General features: G+C 44.4%; 1 protein-coding gene across 7 annotated transcripts in view; it reads left to right on the top strand.

Moving 5' to 3' along the window:
• Positions 1 to 16,286, top strand: part of SLC37A3 (solute carrier family 37 member 3) — a 60,743-nt gene that overhangs the window by 20,890 nt on the left and 23,567 nt on the right. For 3 of the 7 annotated variants that reach the window (XM_081038406.1, XM_081038412.1, XM_081038410.1), the window contains exons 2-4: positions 9,878 to 10,039; positions 11,392 to 11,497; positions 14,642 to 14,734. In XM_081038406.1, coding sequence (XP_080894532.1) covers positions 9,951 to 10,039; positions 11,392 to 11,497; positions 14,642 to 14,734 — 288 coding nt within the window. In that variant the 5' untranslated portion in view covers positions 9,878 to 9,950. Of the gene's footprint in view, positions 1 to 2,494; positions 2,648 to 3,557; positions 3,689 to 9,877; positions 10,040 to 11,391; positions 11,498 to 14,641; positions 14,735 to 16,286 lie in introns of those variants that run through there. The other 4 variants (XM_081038411.1, XM_081038407.1, XM_081038408.1 and 1 more) reach the window with 4 other exon arrangements.

Genomic DNA, 16,286 nt, shown 5'->3' with positions numbered 1-16,286 from the left:
TTTCATTTAGGATAATGTTTTCAAGGTTCATCTATGTTGTAGTATGTATCAGAATTTTATTCCTTTTTTTTTTTGTTGTTGTTGGTTGTTGTTGAGAGCCCACTGGCCCATGTGGGAACCGAACCTGCAGCCCTCGGAGTTAGGAGCACGGAGCTCCAACCGCCTGCGCCACCGGGCCGGCCCCCAGAATTTTATTCCTTTTTAAGGCTGAATAATATCCCACAATGTATTTTTAAAAATAAAACTGAAACCTTTGTTGCTCACTGTAATATCATATTTCCACAGCTACATACACCCTTAGATAACTAGAAACAAAACTACTTCTGCATTGTGTAAGTTCCCGTCCCTCCCTTTTCTTTCAAAATTTCTTTCTTTGTCCTTTTCAAATATACATATATCATGATAAGGCCTAAATAGGCTGTGACCAGCCTCACAGATTGGCCAGGACTGGCAGCCATCACTGCAATGCAAACATGCAGGTAGATAGTGTCCCTAACTCCCAGTTCCTGTGGAAGGTAAGAGCCTAACGTCCCAGGCTGCCTTGCTCCAATCTGCAAAAATATCTCCTGTCCTAAAGATATGAGAAGTTATTTCTCCTCTGGATAAGCTAGCACAGGTCGTCTCCCCAATCACTGTGATGGAGTTAGAAGGAACTGTGTGTGACAAATGCCCTGTCAAGTGATTTGAGGCCTGGTGAACATCTTGAGAACATGCTAGTAATTGGTTGCATGGGCTTGGTTGGCTATGTACAGGGGAGATTCCTTTCTGTCTTTGCAGCAGAATTTTAGCTGGTTTAAAGCTTAGGCAATAATAAAACTTTGAGATCCCTTTGGAATTCCTTTCAACTCAACATTATGTCTGTCTTTGACTATGTAAAGGATTTTGTGTGAACATCTCTCGAGATACAAATTCTGTTCTGCATACATTATCATTCCTTTTCTATCTCACACCTTCTTTCAGATCTTAAACTTCGTTAGGGCAGGAATTGATTTATCAATCTCTATTTCCTGAAGCACCATGTGGAAAGAGGGATAAAGTGCTGAGGAAAATGAGGGTCAAACTGCAATCTGCCCTAGGTCACATAGCTAGTGATTGAAAGAGTCAAATTTGAGTGCCAGACCCCCTGACTCAAAGCCCGTGTTCCTTCCACCAGACTATTCCATGCCCCTTACCTGTCGTCACACAACAGCCTAGCCGATTGTCCCCCTCGTGTCTTTTCTTGAGGAGAGAAAAGTCTGTGAGACTGTGTCTCTTTGGGACTTTGTTTATCTCAATGTTCTACCTCATGTCTCTTTGTCTGGTCCCCAAAAGATGGGTTGCGGCCAAAGACGAGTAAGATTTCCACGTGGGAAACAATTCAAGCCAGGCAGAACCGAGCGGGGACCCTGAAAAGAGCTGTCTTAGAAAGACCTGGGAAGGGGCCTTGCCCCCCATCCCCTTGCTTGGGAAAAGCCGCTGTTGGTTCTGGCTTTCCTCTCACTTAATTGTGAGAAGAGTCTTTAGAGCAATAAGATTAAGCTCTCTCTGTTCAGCTCTGTAAAACGATTTTAACATGTAATATTTGTCCCTCAAGAGAGTCACATACCTCTCCGTAAGGACTTTCTGCTTCGGCTGTTTAAAGATCAACATAATTTGTTTCGGTTATTTCTAAAATGTGATAAATGAGTCTCACAGACCGTGTCAAAAACAATAACATTCCCTTGTATACTTACCAATAAAAACCACCAGTCGGCTCAAATCTGGGCTACCGTCTTTCATGACTGTGAGTCCCCCGGCCTTCTGAGATTTAAACTACATCAAGTCTCTGTTTCTTTCTTAAAAACTTAACCCAAAGCCGCCCCTTCTGGCCCCTCCCCGCCAGGGTTGTGCTGGACGCGACTCTTATCTTACATTCTTTATGATAATACGTATTCAGGAAATCTGTAAAACGGAAAAAAAAAAACAACACACCGGTTTTCTAATGTGCTACCTTTGTGGAGAGGTTTTCTGGGTTGGGAGAGTTTTATTTTTAAAATTATATTTCCTCGGCAGTTGGGAGCAAGCCCAGAAGGGTAGAGGACCTTTGTTGAGTTGTGTGCTCTAAGCCTTTAATTTTTCCTTGAGGCTGCCAGGACCTTAACCCTCATTTATGGGTGGGTGAAATGGGATGTAGAACAGGGAATGACACTGGCGGACTAGTAGCCCTGTGATACGGGCACCTGTAGTTAATGAAACAACAACCTAAAGCTTGTACTCTCATGGCAGATCAGTAGCAGCACATTCCTTTCTGTAAAAACAAAGAGCAGAAAAAAGCTATTTTGTAAAATGATGACCTGTACGTCATTTCTCCTCATATCTTATCTCTCCGTCGCTGCTTTTTTCCTAACAATCCTGGCCAATGTCCGCCCCGCCCCCACGGAGACTTCCCCCTCCCTCTGGAAGCCACCGGGGTCCACCTTGTCCCGCCTGCCCTCGCGGTAGGACTACAACTCCCAGCATGCTGCGGGGCAGGCGCGGGTCACGTGGGCGCCGGAAACCCTGGGCGCGGCGTCGGGGCTGAGGTGGCGGTGGAGGCGTCCAGCCGGCGACGGAGGCGGCCCGCGGCGAGGGCGCCCCGCGGGGTGAGCGGAACGGGCCGGAAGAGCGCAGCGATGATTGCGGGTGTCGGGTGTGCAAACCGCGGCCGTGGGGTCCGACCGAGGGGGACAGACCCCCGGCGTGGGGCGGGAAGGGGGCGCCGCGCGGGAGAGCGGTCGTCGGGCTCCGGGAGCCGGAGGGCGAGGCGGAGAGGCCGGTGGGCGGGGCGCCGGGCGGCCCCGGGCTCCTTCCCCCCCGGGTCGGGCTCGGGGCCTCGGGTGCGGCGGGGCCTTTGCGGGGCGGGGAGGACGCGGCGGGGGGCGCGCGGGGGCGCGTGCGGGTCTGTGGTGGGAGCAGGTGGGGGTGCGTGTCGCGCGGCGTGGGGTGCGTGTCGCGCGGCGTGGGCTGCGTGTCGCGCGGCTTTGGGGGTGCGTGTCGCGCGGCTTTGGGGTGCGTGTCGCGCGGCTTTGGGGGTGCGTGTCGCGCGGCGTGGGGGTGCGTGTCGCGCGGCGTGGGGGTGCGTGTCGCGCGGCGTGGGCTGCGTGTCGCGCGGCTTTGGGGGTGCGTGTCGCGCGGCTTTGGGGTGCGTGTCGCGCGGCTTTGGGGGTGCGTGTCGCGCGGCGTGGGGGTGCGTGTCGCGCGGCGTGGGGGTGCGTGTCGCGCGGCGTGGGGCCGCCCTCGGACCTGAGGAGGGGAGGGTGCGGGTGGGACAGCGGGGCCATGGGTGTCGGGAGTCCCGTGGTCCCAGGCAGGGAATGGGGTCCAGTCACTTCTGGTTCCCTCAGGATTTGCAGAGTGAGGTGTTTGTTGTCACCGTTGACGGGGGACAATGGGAACGTGTCGGGGGGCTTAGGGTTTCCCGAAATGTAGGATTGTAGGTGATGTCGCGCTGACTGTTACTGAAAGCTTCATACGGAGAAGCATTGGTTCCTGGGCGACGTGTGACTCAGTTGCCGCCTTGTTTCTCATCGTCTTGGTGCTTGAATTGTTCCTTTCCTACAGTCACTGTGCGCCGGCTCTGTGCTCGGAACTCCGCACGTGCGGTTCCCTGATTCCGTCTTTACATGAGGAGACTGGGGCTCAAGGAAGTGAAGTGGAAGCTCTTGGATCCCAGCCTGAACGTTCAGCGCCTGTATGTGGGCCACGTGTGGCGTTAGATCACATCGTTTGCCTATTTATCCTTGGTTTCCTTCAGAAACGACCCAGAAACCGTACTTTCATAAAAGTAAAGTCGGTGCAGAGGCCTGTTGCTTTCCAGCTGTCAGGATCAGCTGTATCATTGAACGTTCTGTTCTGTCCCTGTTGGCCAGGGATAAGGGAACGTCACAGCCATGACTGTTGACTGGAGTGTAAGTCCTTTGTCTAGGACAGGGGATGATTTTATCTTGAAAACTAGTTTTCTGTGGAATATGTTCCAAATACGTAGGAAGAGTGGTTTTGAGAACCCTGGAATAAGATGAGAGAATTTTACAGATCAGTGCTGGGGATTTTGCACCTGTGGTAATGAAACAATTCAAGAAAAGAGAAAAATTACACAAAGACATGAGTTTCGAATAAAAGGACTTATGTGGTACAGGTAAACGGCTTCAAATCAGAATGTGGGATGAAAAAGACACGTGTGTAAGTGTCGAGAGCATTGGGATGCTAAATTATAATAATAGGTGACCTCAGCTATCCGTTTAATACTTTTTCACCCACCTCTCTATACACTGAGTACACACACTCTTCATAATTTGCAAACGTAGACACCGAGGTCTGGGGAGCGAAGCAATTGCCCATTTAATGCCCTTCTCATTGGAGTGTAGTGTGTATGAGAACCACTGTTGCTAACAAAGTGCGTTGTTTTTCCATCCTGGATTTACAGGTATATCAAAGTTTAAGGTGAGATATTTCTAATTACTGTGTTTTACCCAACTTGGGATATTTTGTATTTTAATCTTTTCGTCTTACACAGTATAATCTACGGGACAGGGTCAGGTCTGGGTATGAATGTTCACTTCGTTATAAGAGAAAGATATTCCTTTCTAAAATCTGTTTTCTCGTTTGTAAGATGTGAGAAGTAAATGCAGTCAGACCTGGCAGATGCCTAGCGCAATGCTTGGCCCTTTGCAAGCATTCGGTGTTGAGCATCGGTCAAAGAATTCATTCAAAACATCTTGATTGATCATTCTAAATGCTCTGGTAGGTGCTAGGGGTATAGCGTGTTCCCCGAAAATCAGACTGGGTCTTCTATTAATTTTTGCTCCAGAAGACGCAGTAGGGCTTATGTTCAGGGATGTCATCCTGAAAACTCAGCGAGGGCTTTTTTTCCGGTTAGGTCTTATTTTCGGAGAAACACGGTAGCTGCGGACTTAACACAGGTAAAGCCACTGCTTTTATAGAGCTTACAGACGAACGATAAACTAGTAAGCACTTAAACCAGATTGGGAGAAATGCTATGATGGGAGGAAACAGAGAGATATGAGAGGGGTCGTAACTGAGGGAGGCCATTTCCAATAGGGTGATCCAGGCAGGTCACCCTAGAGGATGACATTTGAGGACCAGCTAAGAAAAAGAAAGAGCAAGCCATTTGCAAAGTACCAGGAGAGCAGCCTTTCAGGCAGCGGAGTGGCAAATGCAAAGGGCTCTGTGGGTTCGGGACAAGAAGGATTAGGTGTGCGGTGAGTGTGGTGAGTGTGAGGGTGCGGGGCTGGTGAGGGTGAGGCAGGGTGCAAGGGGTAGGAAGGAAACGTCCCAGCTCCTCTCCCGATCTACTGACGAAGGGTGGGGAGCCACCAGATGTCCAGTAGGAGACTGCATGTGGCAGCTCTGTAGGTGGACACGGACAATCTCCCAACCTCTGAAGTGGAGGGAAAAAGTGGTGCAGAGCAGTGTGTGTCATATGCTCACGTGTGTACGTGTGATTCGAAGGGCTGCTCCTGGAATGTGTGCAGCCTGGAATGTACTGTTGGGAACCTGGAGTGTGTGAGTTAGAGCTGTAGATCGGGGAGTCGTTGGCAGAAAGCTGGGGTACTACGTGAAGGAGGGGGAGGAGATACAGGTTGGAAGTTTAAAGAGAGAAGTGTGAAATCCTTGTCTTGTCTCAGAGGTTGAGCAAGCAAAGTGATTAGGAAAGTGTAGGCTTGCCGGACAGTGTTGCATGACCTTTGTGGTTTGTGGTTTTGAATCTAAAAAGTGAGACCAGCCAGTGTGTGTGATTTTTGTCTCTGGCAAAAATCAACTGCTTGGGCGCAGGGAAGGAGGACAGGCATGAAGAACAAAAGTCCCATAAGCGAGAAAGATTAGATTCTAAGTTGGTACAGAAGGGAATGAGGACGAAAGCAGGATAATGGATATCGGAAACATTGGTGATGTCACCGAATTGGGAGCCTTGCTGCAGCAAAAATGACTTGGAGTATGTAGTGTGGAAGTCAGCAGGTTTCTGGAAGGAAAGGATGTTTGGAATTCATTTTGGGGAGGTGATTCAGTTACTGGTCATAACAGGGAGTGGGTGTTGACCATGGAGTGGGTTTTTATTGTGAGATAGAGAAAGCCTGGTGGTGAAGAGGGCAGGAAAGTGGCAGAGTACGTGCGTGGATGTTGAGGTGAGACAGGCAGTGGGGTGGGGGAAAGGTGGGGCCGGAGCTGTCTGCAGTGAGGGGCGAGCGGCGAGGTCAGTAGATGACAACCCGGAGAGAGTTTCAAAGAAGCTGGGGCTCTGCAAGGAGGAGAAGTGGTTGTGAGACGAGAGATTGCGTCTCCTTGAGAGACCCCAGAGGAAGCGGGCTTATGTGGGGGGCAGGCAGGAGTTTGATACAGCAAAGTTTATTAACCGCGTGTCTGGATTTTCAGGGAGCGTGGTAAGAAGGTTGGGCGGGTGAAGACTGGGCCAGATGAGATGTGCGCTGGACGCCTCACGTGTGCTGTCTCTTCCTACCAGTCTTTCCTTTCCACTTCACTGTGTATCTCCCCCGTAGTCTTTCCTAATTCAAGACAGCTTTAGATCTTGGTGTATTTGGGTAAAATGGACTCTAAACACGAATAGTAAGTGAAAATTTTGGACTTGTTTATATTCCAAGGCAGTGTTTATCAGGGGAAAATTAAACATGTTACATGTGAAAGCATCTTTTTTTTTTTTTTTTAAGATTTTATTGGAGAAGGGGAACAGGACTTTATTGGGGAACAGTGTGTACTTCCAGGACTTTTTTCCAAGTCAAGTTGTTGTCCTTTCAGTCTTAGTTATGGAGGGCGCAGCTCAGCTCCAGGTCCTGTTGCTGTTTCCTAGTTGCAGGGGGCGCAGCCCATCATCCCTTGCGGGAGTCGAACGGCAACCTTGTGGTTGAGAGGATGCGCTCCAACCAACTGAGCCATCCGGGAGCTCAGCTCAAGGTGCCGTGTTCAATCTTAGTTGCAGGGGGCGCTGCCCACCATCTCTTGCGGGAGTTGAGGAATTGAACAGGCAACCTTGTGGTTGAGAGCCCACTGGCCCATGTGGGAATCGAACCAGCAGCCTTCGGAGTTAGGAGCATGGAGCTCTAACCACCTGAGCCACCGGGCTGGCCCCTGAAACCATCTTTTATTCAGCATTGATAGCACAATTTGAAGTGTTCCATTCTGGAAAATATATGGGTGACCTAAGACCCAGAACAAGCTGCATTACAAATCAGATAAGTTAGTGGTTATGAACTTGCTTTGAAAAGTAGAGCCTGTTTCAATGTTTCTGGATCCTTTTTGATGGCAAGGATATTATTTTTAATAAGTTTTTATTGTTTAAAAGATCATTCTTATTTCCACGTGACAGTTGTATTTTCAGTATCCATTGATCGAGAAAATAGTAAATGACAAGCTACTGTGAATTCAGAAACATGTAAATGAATTTTGGTTTTATTAATTACAATGGCATTTACACACACTTGAAAAATTTAGACATTTGTTCAGTCTCTATTTAGAGCAAGAAAGAAAATAGTCTTCAGAAAGTTGGACATGCTTGACGGGTTCAGACTTGGCAAAAACCCTGTGTGCTTCCCTTGGCCCCAGAGCTTACTGATGATTAGAAATCACTTCTGTGATGTAGGGGATAGAAGTGCAAGGCATTATTGTTATTAATTATTATAATTACGTAGGATCAGATGTTACGTCAGTGTTCATTTTAAATGCCATTCTGCCAGTAGCAGGTAAATGTTTAAAACTATTTTCCTGGTGTACTTATTAAGCCTTTTCTCCCATCAGTGTAGCTAAGGAAAAGTGGTTTGTTTAGAAACTGCAGATGGTCTGAAACAGCTTGTTAGTCATTTAAAGCTATTAATGTAACTGTAAAGCCCTGAAATACACATCTATTATTGCTGAAGCAATGTAATCCCCATCTGTGGGAGCGTAACTTTTAGGAATTATTCTTTTACCTGATAAATTACTGAATTTCATACCCCAACCCTTTCCTGAAGTACTCAGTACAACGTTTTGAGATGTAATGTGTTCAGTTCAAAGAGCTATGCTTTATGAAGAATGAATAAAGCTTGCAGTTTTTCCACTTTCATTTCATGTTTAATTTTGGGGATGGGGATAAATTTAGCAGCAACACTAATAGCTCTGGTTTTGTGACTTCCTGGAATTTTAGACAGAAAGTTTATTTATTACATTTTGTGAATGGAATTTTATAGTCTTACTCGGCTCATAATTCTGTTAACATTTTCAGGGAGGGTGATTAAATGAAATTAGGTACATTCTGCTGCTATGGGATTAATCTGGGGCAGATCAATGGCTAATTATTTTAGTACCTTACATACATTGTTTTAGTCTCAGAACTGTTAGATGAGTGAGGCCATTTTACAGGTGACCATCTGTGATTCTAGAGACTGACTTGTCCGAAGGCTCACAGCCAGTGAGTGAAACAGCTGTGATGTTGATTAAGAATGGCCTTTTGGCTGGGTCTCTCTGCATTTAGGATTTGGGTAAAGCTAACCAAGCTGTGGCTAGTGACAGTACTAGGTATTTAGTAGCAGTTACGGGGAACACAGCCTGTGAAACAGAGCCCAGTGATTTGCTAATTTTGGTATGGGAGTTCTTGAGTTTGTTTCCTACTTTGACTATTATAGTGTATTTTCATACAAGTCATTTTGGTGTATTTTGTTAGTTTAGTTTTATTTTCTAACGTACAGATAAATTATAGGATTTTTTCTGTGCTGTGGATATTTTCCCTCTTGATTACACAAGTGATATACATGTTTACTGTAGAATTTTAAGGAAAGTATATAGAAAATGAAAATTACCCATAATTCCACTTCCCAAAGAGCTAGTATATTTTCTATTTATTTGTAAATGTTATGTAATCATAGAGTTGAATTGATCATATTTGAAGTCATATCCTACTTTTTTCACTTGATTTTTTTCATGATATTAAAAAGTCTTTAATTCACTATGTCAAATGATTATAAAATATTTGGCCATATGTTTACACTGTAATTTATTTAATTATTGCCTTCTTACTGCATATTTAGGTTGTTTCTGCAGACTCATAACTACAGACGTGAATTTTAGATGCTTACTTTATGCTTAATTATTCTTGGCTATCACAGCGTGGATACAGTTTTCAAAAGAGGACCAAGGAAAGGCGACAGGATGACAGGACGTAGTGGAGAGAGATGGCATAGGACTGGCCCTGCCTCTTTCCTCTGTTCCCTTATGACCGACACAAAGTTCATGTCTTTAAAATAAAAAAAGCTCCTTTGACACTTTGTAAAAACTACCTTTGTTTATTAGACCTGAATGCATTTTGTATTTCTTTAGGGATAGATCTCTGGAAATTGAATTTTTGGGTCAAAGGCGCTTGAATCTTAAACATGGCCGGGTTGTCTTCCTGTAATACTGTACTAATTTTCACTTGCATCAGCATAGTGTGAGAGTTCAGAAACCATTGGACTTTGAGTTGCGTTCACCCCTGTCTGTTTTAACTATGCAAACATTTTCTTGTCTTAACGTTTCTTATATTATTAGTGAGATTGGAACTTGTATTTGATAAGTTTAATAGCCATTTCATTTCTTCTGAGTTGTCTGTGCATTTCCTTTACTCGTTTTTCTGTTAGTGATTTTCTTATCACTTTGTATGAGAGTGTTTTTTTATTGCCATGTAGTCTTTGTCAAGGATTTCTTTTCTTTTTTAAAGAACTATCTAATAGCTATAAAACATAATTATCAATCTGATTTTCTGGTGTCAGCTAGCCCGTGTGATTTTTTTTTTTTTTTTCCCTAGGCCTGGGTATATGCTGACTGGTTATAAGTCCAGATAATTCAGTTTTTATGTAACGTGCTTCTTTCAATAATGTTAATAAATATGTTGTCTTTCCAGAGAGAAGAAATGATGTAAGTCGTTCACTACCCAAACTTTAAGGCCAGAGGCGAGAGGGAAGGTCAAGGAGAACATGGCCTGGCCAGATGTTTTTCAGAGAGGAACTCTTCTCTCCCAGTGCAGCCATCATCATGTGGCCGTGTTCCTGCTCACCTTCTTCAGGTAAGTGGATTGCTACAGCGGTTCCCTCGTTGTCTTTTTCCTTTTGAGGGAGGTACTTACTGCAGGGCAGGTGCTTATGCAGTGATTGGCATGGGCTTATGAAGTAGTCTAGCTATTCCTCTGCTGTACTTTTTGATAGCTCGAAGATGGTCGTTCTTGGGGGCTATTTTGCACATATTTGGCAATGTCTGGAGACATTTTTGGTTGTCATGGTAGAGCAAGGAGAGCTGCTGGCATCTAGTGCAATGCACTAGACAACCTCCCACAATAGAGAATTTGGGGGCCCAAAATATCAATAGTGCCATGGTTGAAAACCCCTGGTATCATATGAAGTCTTTTATTTGTTAAAACCAGAAGCATGAAAACAGAGTTAGTGAATATTCAGGGTATGCCCTGTGCCTCCTTGAGCCGTAAAAATGGTGTGAGACAGTTGTGAGAAACTCTGGTAATTCGTGTGAAATCCCGACCTGGCAGCATGACTGAAGAATCGTCCATGTCTGTGATTCTGTGGCCCACGGTGGCCACTTTATGGTCTATAGATGACATAAATCAGGCCTTTTGGTGTTAGGGGCATGTCATTCATAACCCTGTGCCTCAATTATTTTGATTATTTCTTCTGAATAGACTGTTTATTAATCTTTATTGAAGGCATCACAAATGATGTTTTTTTTTTTTTTTTTTTTGGCAGAAACTAGTAAAATGGTTCTCTCGTTCCTAATGCCACCTCTCGTTGATAGGTAGTTTTGGATGCTTGGTTTGGGGGATATCTATTTGTGGCGGGAGGCTTCAACACGGGGCAAAGATAGGATGCAAGGGAAAAATTACTGAATGGCTAGCGCAGCGAGTGGCCAATGGCTGCTAAAGACTTCAAACGCTTTATGTGAAGTGGGATGGGATCTGTGGCATCTCCATCTCCTAAGCCCGGGGGTAAGTTGTGAGTGAACATGGGTGCTCATACCGTGTTTCCCCAAAAGTAAGACCTAGCCAGACAATCAGCTCTAATGCGTCTTTTGGAGCAAAAATTAGTATAAGACCCGGTAGTATATCATATCATGCCATGCCATCATATCATCATATCATATCCAGTCTTACTGTGCCTTATATTTTTACTGCAAAAGACGCATTAGAGTGATTGTCCGGCTAGGTCTTATTTTCGGGGAAACACGGTATTAAAGAAGACTAGTTGTTTTCTCTTTTGCTTAGCAGAGACTGATTCAATTAATAGTCCTTATAAAGCAGTACTTTTTTTAAAAAGAGAATTCTAAAATAGAAGAAAACAAATGAATGTAACTGATTTTCCTGAATGCCTTTTTCTTTGCTATTCATTCAGCTGCATTTCTTTTCTTTTGTAGTTATTCGTTGCTCCATGCATCAAGAAAAACATTTAGCAACGTCAAAGTCAGTATCTCTAAGCAGTGGACCCCAAGTGCTTTTAACAAAACACTTGAACCTGTAGAGGTAAGCAGAACAAAGTGCTGGGATAGATTTAAGAAGGGAACCATCTCCTCCCCTAAGTTCTTAAGTTCTTCTGTTTTATTTCATTCATTATTTCATTCATCCGTTTAGGGCTCAGAAATGGCTTACTGTTGCCTAATGCTGTTCCAGTCAGCTTATTTCTCACTGTTTTGAAATCACCCAATTCTGGCCAGGCTACTTTTTCATTGAGTTTTGTTAAGTACGCTGCTCACTTGAATCCTCTGCCTTGAGGATTCGCTTACATTCTTTCATATGCCCTTTCACCATTTTTTCTCTGTCTACATTGTGCTTTTTCCCTTTGGTTCAAGATAAAATGCCACTTTTTATATTGAGTTTTTTCTCAGATTCTGCTGGTTTTTTTCTTTCTGAACTGTGCACACTGTGTATTATATAGTTTATGTCTCAGTATTTACATACTTTCTAATTGTTTCATTTGTGTCTTGCTTAAGTGGCTTGAAATCAGAGAGTGTATCCAGGTCCAGGTATAGTCGCCTTGATCTGAGCTGTGTTATTAACATAAACTTTCTGCACTGGGCTTATTTCTGGTAACCTATTTTCTGAATCTTTTTGTTAGTCCTACTTTGTTGTTTTAGTTTTGTTCTGTTTATACGTATTAAATAGGCAATCAGAAGTTAAATAGGCAATCAGAAGTGTATTTCAGCTGAATTCTGTCAGTGAAGCAGAACAAAGCTGTTGACAGTCGGTCAGTTCGTGGGAAAGCCACATGTGCAGGGAGTTTTGGTGACTTCTCACAAGACTAAGAAAACCCCGAAACTTGCATCAGCTGCTTGAGGCCCCGTTTTTAGGTCCCATTGGTGTGTGCCCAGCAGGGCTTAGACCTGGGTCCTACTGAGCCTGGCTGGCATCAAGGATGAAATATTGTGGTTCGAGGGAAAATGTGGCAAAACAGCTCACTGGACCTGTTTAGGGCCCCAGTTGGCACACTGAAATACTGAGCCATCTTAGTTGTTTGAGCTGTTTCTTATTGATTATGAAAGCAATATGTGAGGTGTTGGTAAAGTCAAAGGCTGATGCCAAAAGCCACACATAAGTGAGTCCCAATAGAGTCATACTTTATATATTGTAATTTGGGAACTTTACTTTTGTTAAAGATACACTTTTTTTTTTAACTGCTGATTGTAATTTTTCTCTTTAATATGCTAACATCAAAATTTTTTTCTGTAACAGCCATCTCAAAAATCACTTAATCCATCAGTTCTCTAACTTTTCGGTGTGGGGACCTCAAAGAGCTTTTGGTTTTGTGGGTTTATATTTGTAAATACTGGCTGTTTTAGGAAACAAACCCTGAGAAATTGAAAAAATACATTGGTTTTAAAGTTATTTTTGGATGAATTCAGTAAACCCACAACATGTTAACATGAATAACATTTTATGAAAAATGACTTTTTCAAACCAAAAACATCACCGTATGAGGAGAATGGCATTGATTCACATATTTTTTTTAAAAAAATTTTTATTGGGGAATATTGGGGAACTGTGTTTTTCTCCAGGACCCATCAGCTCCAAGTCATTGTCTTTCATTCTAGCTCTGGAGGGTGCAGCTCAGCTCTAAGACCAGTCACCATTTTCAATCTTAGTTGCAGGGGGCGCAGCCCACCATGCCATGTGGGAATTGAACTAGCAGCCTTGTTGAGAGCTCAGGCTCTAACCAGTTGAACCATCTGGCTGTCCTACAGAAGCTCAGTGGCAGCTCGTTGTCTTCAATCTAGTTGTGGAGGGCGCAGCTCACTGGCCCATGTGGGAATCGAACCAGCAACCCTGTTGTTCAGAGCTAGTGCTCTAACCACCTGAGCCATCCGGCCGGCCCTTGATTGACATTTTTACAGATCTCCTCATGTCTGGCTTAATAGAAGACAGTAGATTTTCATGTCTGCTTCTTAATTCAGTCTCTTGCAACATGATCCTTTCAAATCTATGAGGAAAGTTTGACTTACACAGATACACAGTAGAAAAGGGAGAAGTATTTTAATAGTCTTTTCAGTTAATTGTGGGTATTTGTCTTTGATACTACACCAGAATTTGACAAATGGCAATTTCTTAAAGGGTAGTTGTAAATGTGGAATCTGAAACTGTATTAATTTTTATGCCCTTACATTAGGATCCATTTTTCTATCTCGTACTTTGAATGAATCTTGAAGTGACAGGCTCATTTCATTCTTTTTGGAGGAAATATCTGCCACATACCCAATTTTGAATAACTAGTTTGTCAGTCACTTTTTCAAGTAAAAATGATGTTCCAGCTTGCAACTCACACAATTACACAAGTGCTTTTGCTCAGGACAACCGTCTTACTTTGGCACTCAGGGTGCTCTATGCATATGTTGACTTCACCACACTGAACATTAAACATAAGGATGCTCAGGCCAGATTTAATACAATTAATAATTTTACTGCTTCATCAAGGACATTCTTAAGTGAATTCCCCCCCTTTGTACTGTGAGTGTGGCAATAGTGAATACAGTGCTTAACAGTACAGTTGGGTGTGAGTATAGTACAGTACAGCTTTTGCACCATCAATGGAAAAGTTAAAGGGGAAAAGCAAATACCAGTTTAGTACAGCAGCCTCCCCGTATCTGCAGGGAATACGTGCTGAGACCCCCAGTGGATGCTGGAAACCTCGGAGAGTGCCAGACCCTCTATCTCTACTGTGTCTGTCCTATACATCCTTACCTATGTAAGGCTTAATGCGTAAATTAAGCACAGTAACAGAGTACCAATAATAACTCATTATAAAATGGAACAATTATAACAATATCCTGTAATAAAAGTTATGTGAATGTGGTCTCTGTCCTCTCACTCTCCCACCCTCCCACAATCTCTCTCTCTCTCTCTCTCTCTCTCAAACAATACTACTATTTTGGACCTCGGTGACCACAGGTACCTGAACCAATGGAAGGCAAAATCCGAGATAAGCGTAGACTACTGCATCCTGCAGACAGTTTTGACTGTGTGTGTGTATGTTTCCTGTGTACGAAGTACTGACGGGCTCTTTTCAGCACCACTGGTTTCTGTGCGAGGGGGTGGCGGTTGTACGTGAACGTGCTCTGAGAATCACAGGACTCCCTCAGGTGCTTCGGGGACTAACGTGCTATTGCATCACCGCAGGTCTGGAGCAGCAACCATCTGTTTCCCAGTGCAGAGGAAGCCACTCTTTTCCTCGGGACGCTGGATACTATTTTCCTCTTCTCCTATGCCGTGGTGAGTTTTAGAGTTCCCAGGTTTTGAGTTGAGGAAAGCTGTAAAAGGAAATGGCTCCAAACTTGATGAAGTTTGTAAGTGATTTTGCATTTGCTGCCTAAGGAGAGTTGAGCATTGCTGAAGTTCACATTTTGTGTCCTTGTTCATCCATGCGTATGACAAATACTCACTGAGCACCTAGCACGTGCCAGGTACTTTTGCAGTCAATGGGAATTCATCACAGGAAAAATCCCTACCTTTATAAAGCTTCTCTTCTTGGAGTGGGAGCTAAGAGAGACAAACAGAAACAAAATGCTTTAAATAAGCAAATTACAGAGTATGTTTAAAGGTGGTAAGTGCTGTGGAGAAAAAATCAAGCAGGGAAAGGGGTATAGGCAGCTCTGGGTGGGGGGTGTCATTTAGGATGGCTGGGGGAGACTTGCACAGAAGAGGATGTTTGAACAAAGACCTGAAGTGGGTAAGTGAGGTCAGTGTAGAGGCTCAGGCTGGAGGTACAAATTTCAGAGTCCTTCACATGTAGATTTGTTACATTATGAGACTGGATGAAATCATCAAGAGAGTTGGGAGGCTAGGCAAGAGGTGTGAAGACTGAGCCACAGGGCTTCTGGTGTTTAGAGGTAGGGAAGATGAGGAATGGGTAAGGGACCGGGCAGTGGGGCGCAGGAGAAGCAGGGGGTGGTGCCCTGGGAACCCTACCAGGATGGCAGCGGCCGCCTCTGTTTGAGGTGGTCTTCTCGGATTGGGCAGCCAGAGTGTCTGGTTGTAGGGAACGTCTGTGGTGGGGGCTGAGTTAGAGCTGTGGGGCCAGTGGTGGCAAACGCTGGGACTGGGCACGTGGGCGCAGTCTGACCTTTGCTCCCCAGCATCTTATTTCCTGTCTTGAAAATGTGTCTAGTTATTCAAAAGCCTTTTCATTTTGAATGTCCAGGTGATGTGAAATCCTGGACGAAAGTCCCAAAGTGCTCTCTAAGTTAGTTTATTTGGGTAGCTATTGGAATATCTTTTCTTCGAAGAGGACATTTATGGACACAGGTGCAGCAGGTCTTACATTTTGCAGCCTTGCTCCTTTCCTCGGGCATTTTCTGTGCACAGTCCCAGTCTGTGGTCACCGGGCTGTGTCTGGCACACTCCTAATGAGGCTTCTTTTTGAGCCTTTTATGAAGTATTTTCAGAAGCAGCGTAGTCTGGTGGAAAAACCAGTTCAACTGGCTGTGTCAAACCTGGTTTCTCAACGGCATTTAACCTTTTTTGATATTTAGTTTCCGCACCTGTATGATAATACCTATCTACCCGGTTCATAGGTTTAGGAGGTAAAAGATAAGGGCCATGAGAAGTCAGTGATCCTAGTTCTTAGTATTGAGCTGCATTTCCTTCTTTTACTTCCGGGTATTGTGCAGGCATTTGGAGCAACATAGAATAAATTGATTCCCTAATGTGAAGCATAACTGAGAGATTTTCTTCATCCCCTTTATTGTATGTAGCGTAGGACCACGTGAGTGGCAGCTGTAGCACACAGAATCTTCTCTGCTGTTTACAGGTGCCTCTTTTGAGG

The sequence above is a fragment of the Rhinolophus hipposideros genome, assembly GCF_964194185.1.
Source record: "Rhinolophus hipposideros genome assembly, chromosome: 25".
NCBI classification, from domain to species: domain Eukaryota; kingdom Metazoa; phylum Chordata; class Mammalia; order Chiroptera; family Rhinolophidae; genus Rhinolophus; species Rhinolophus hipposideros.
This window is presented reverse-complemented; position numbering and strand designations above follow the sequence as displayed.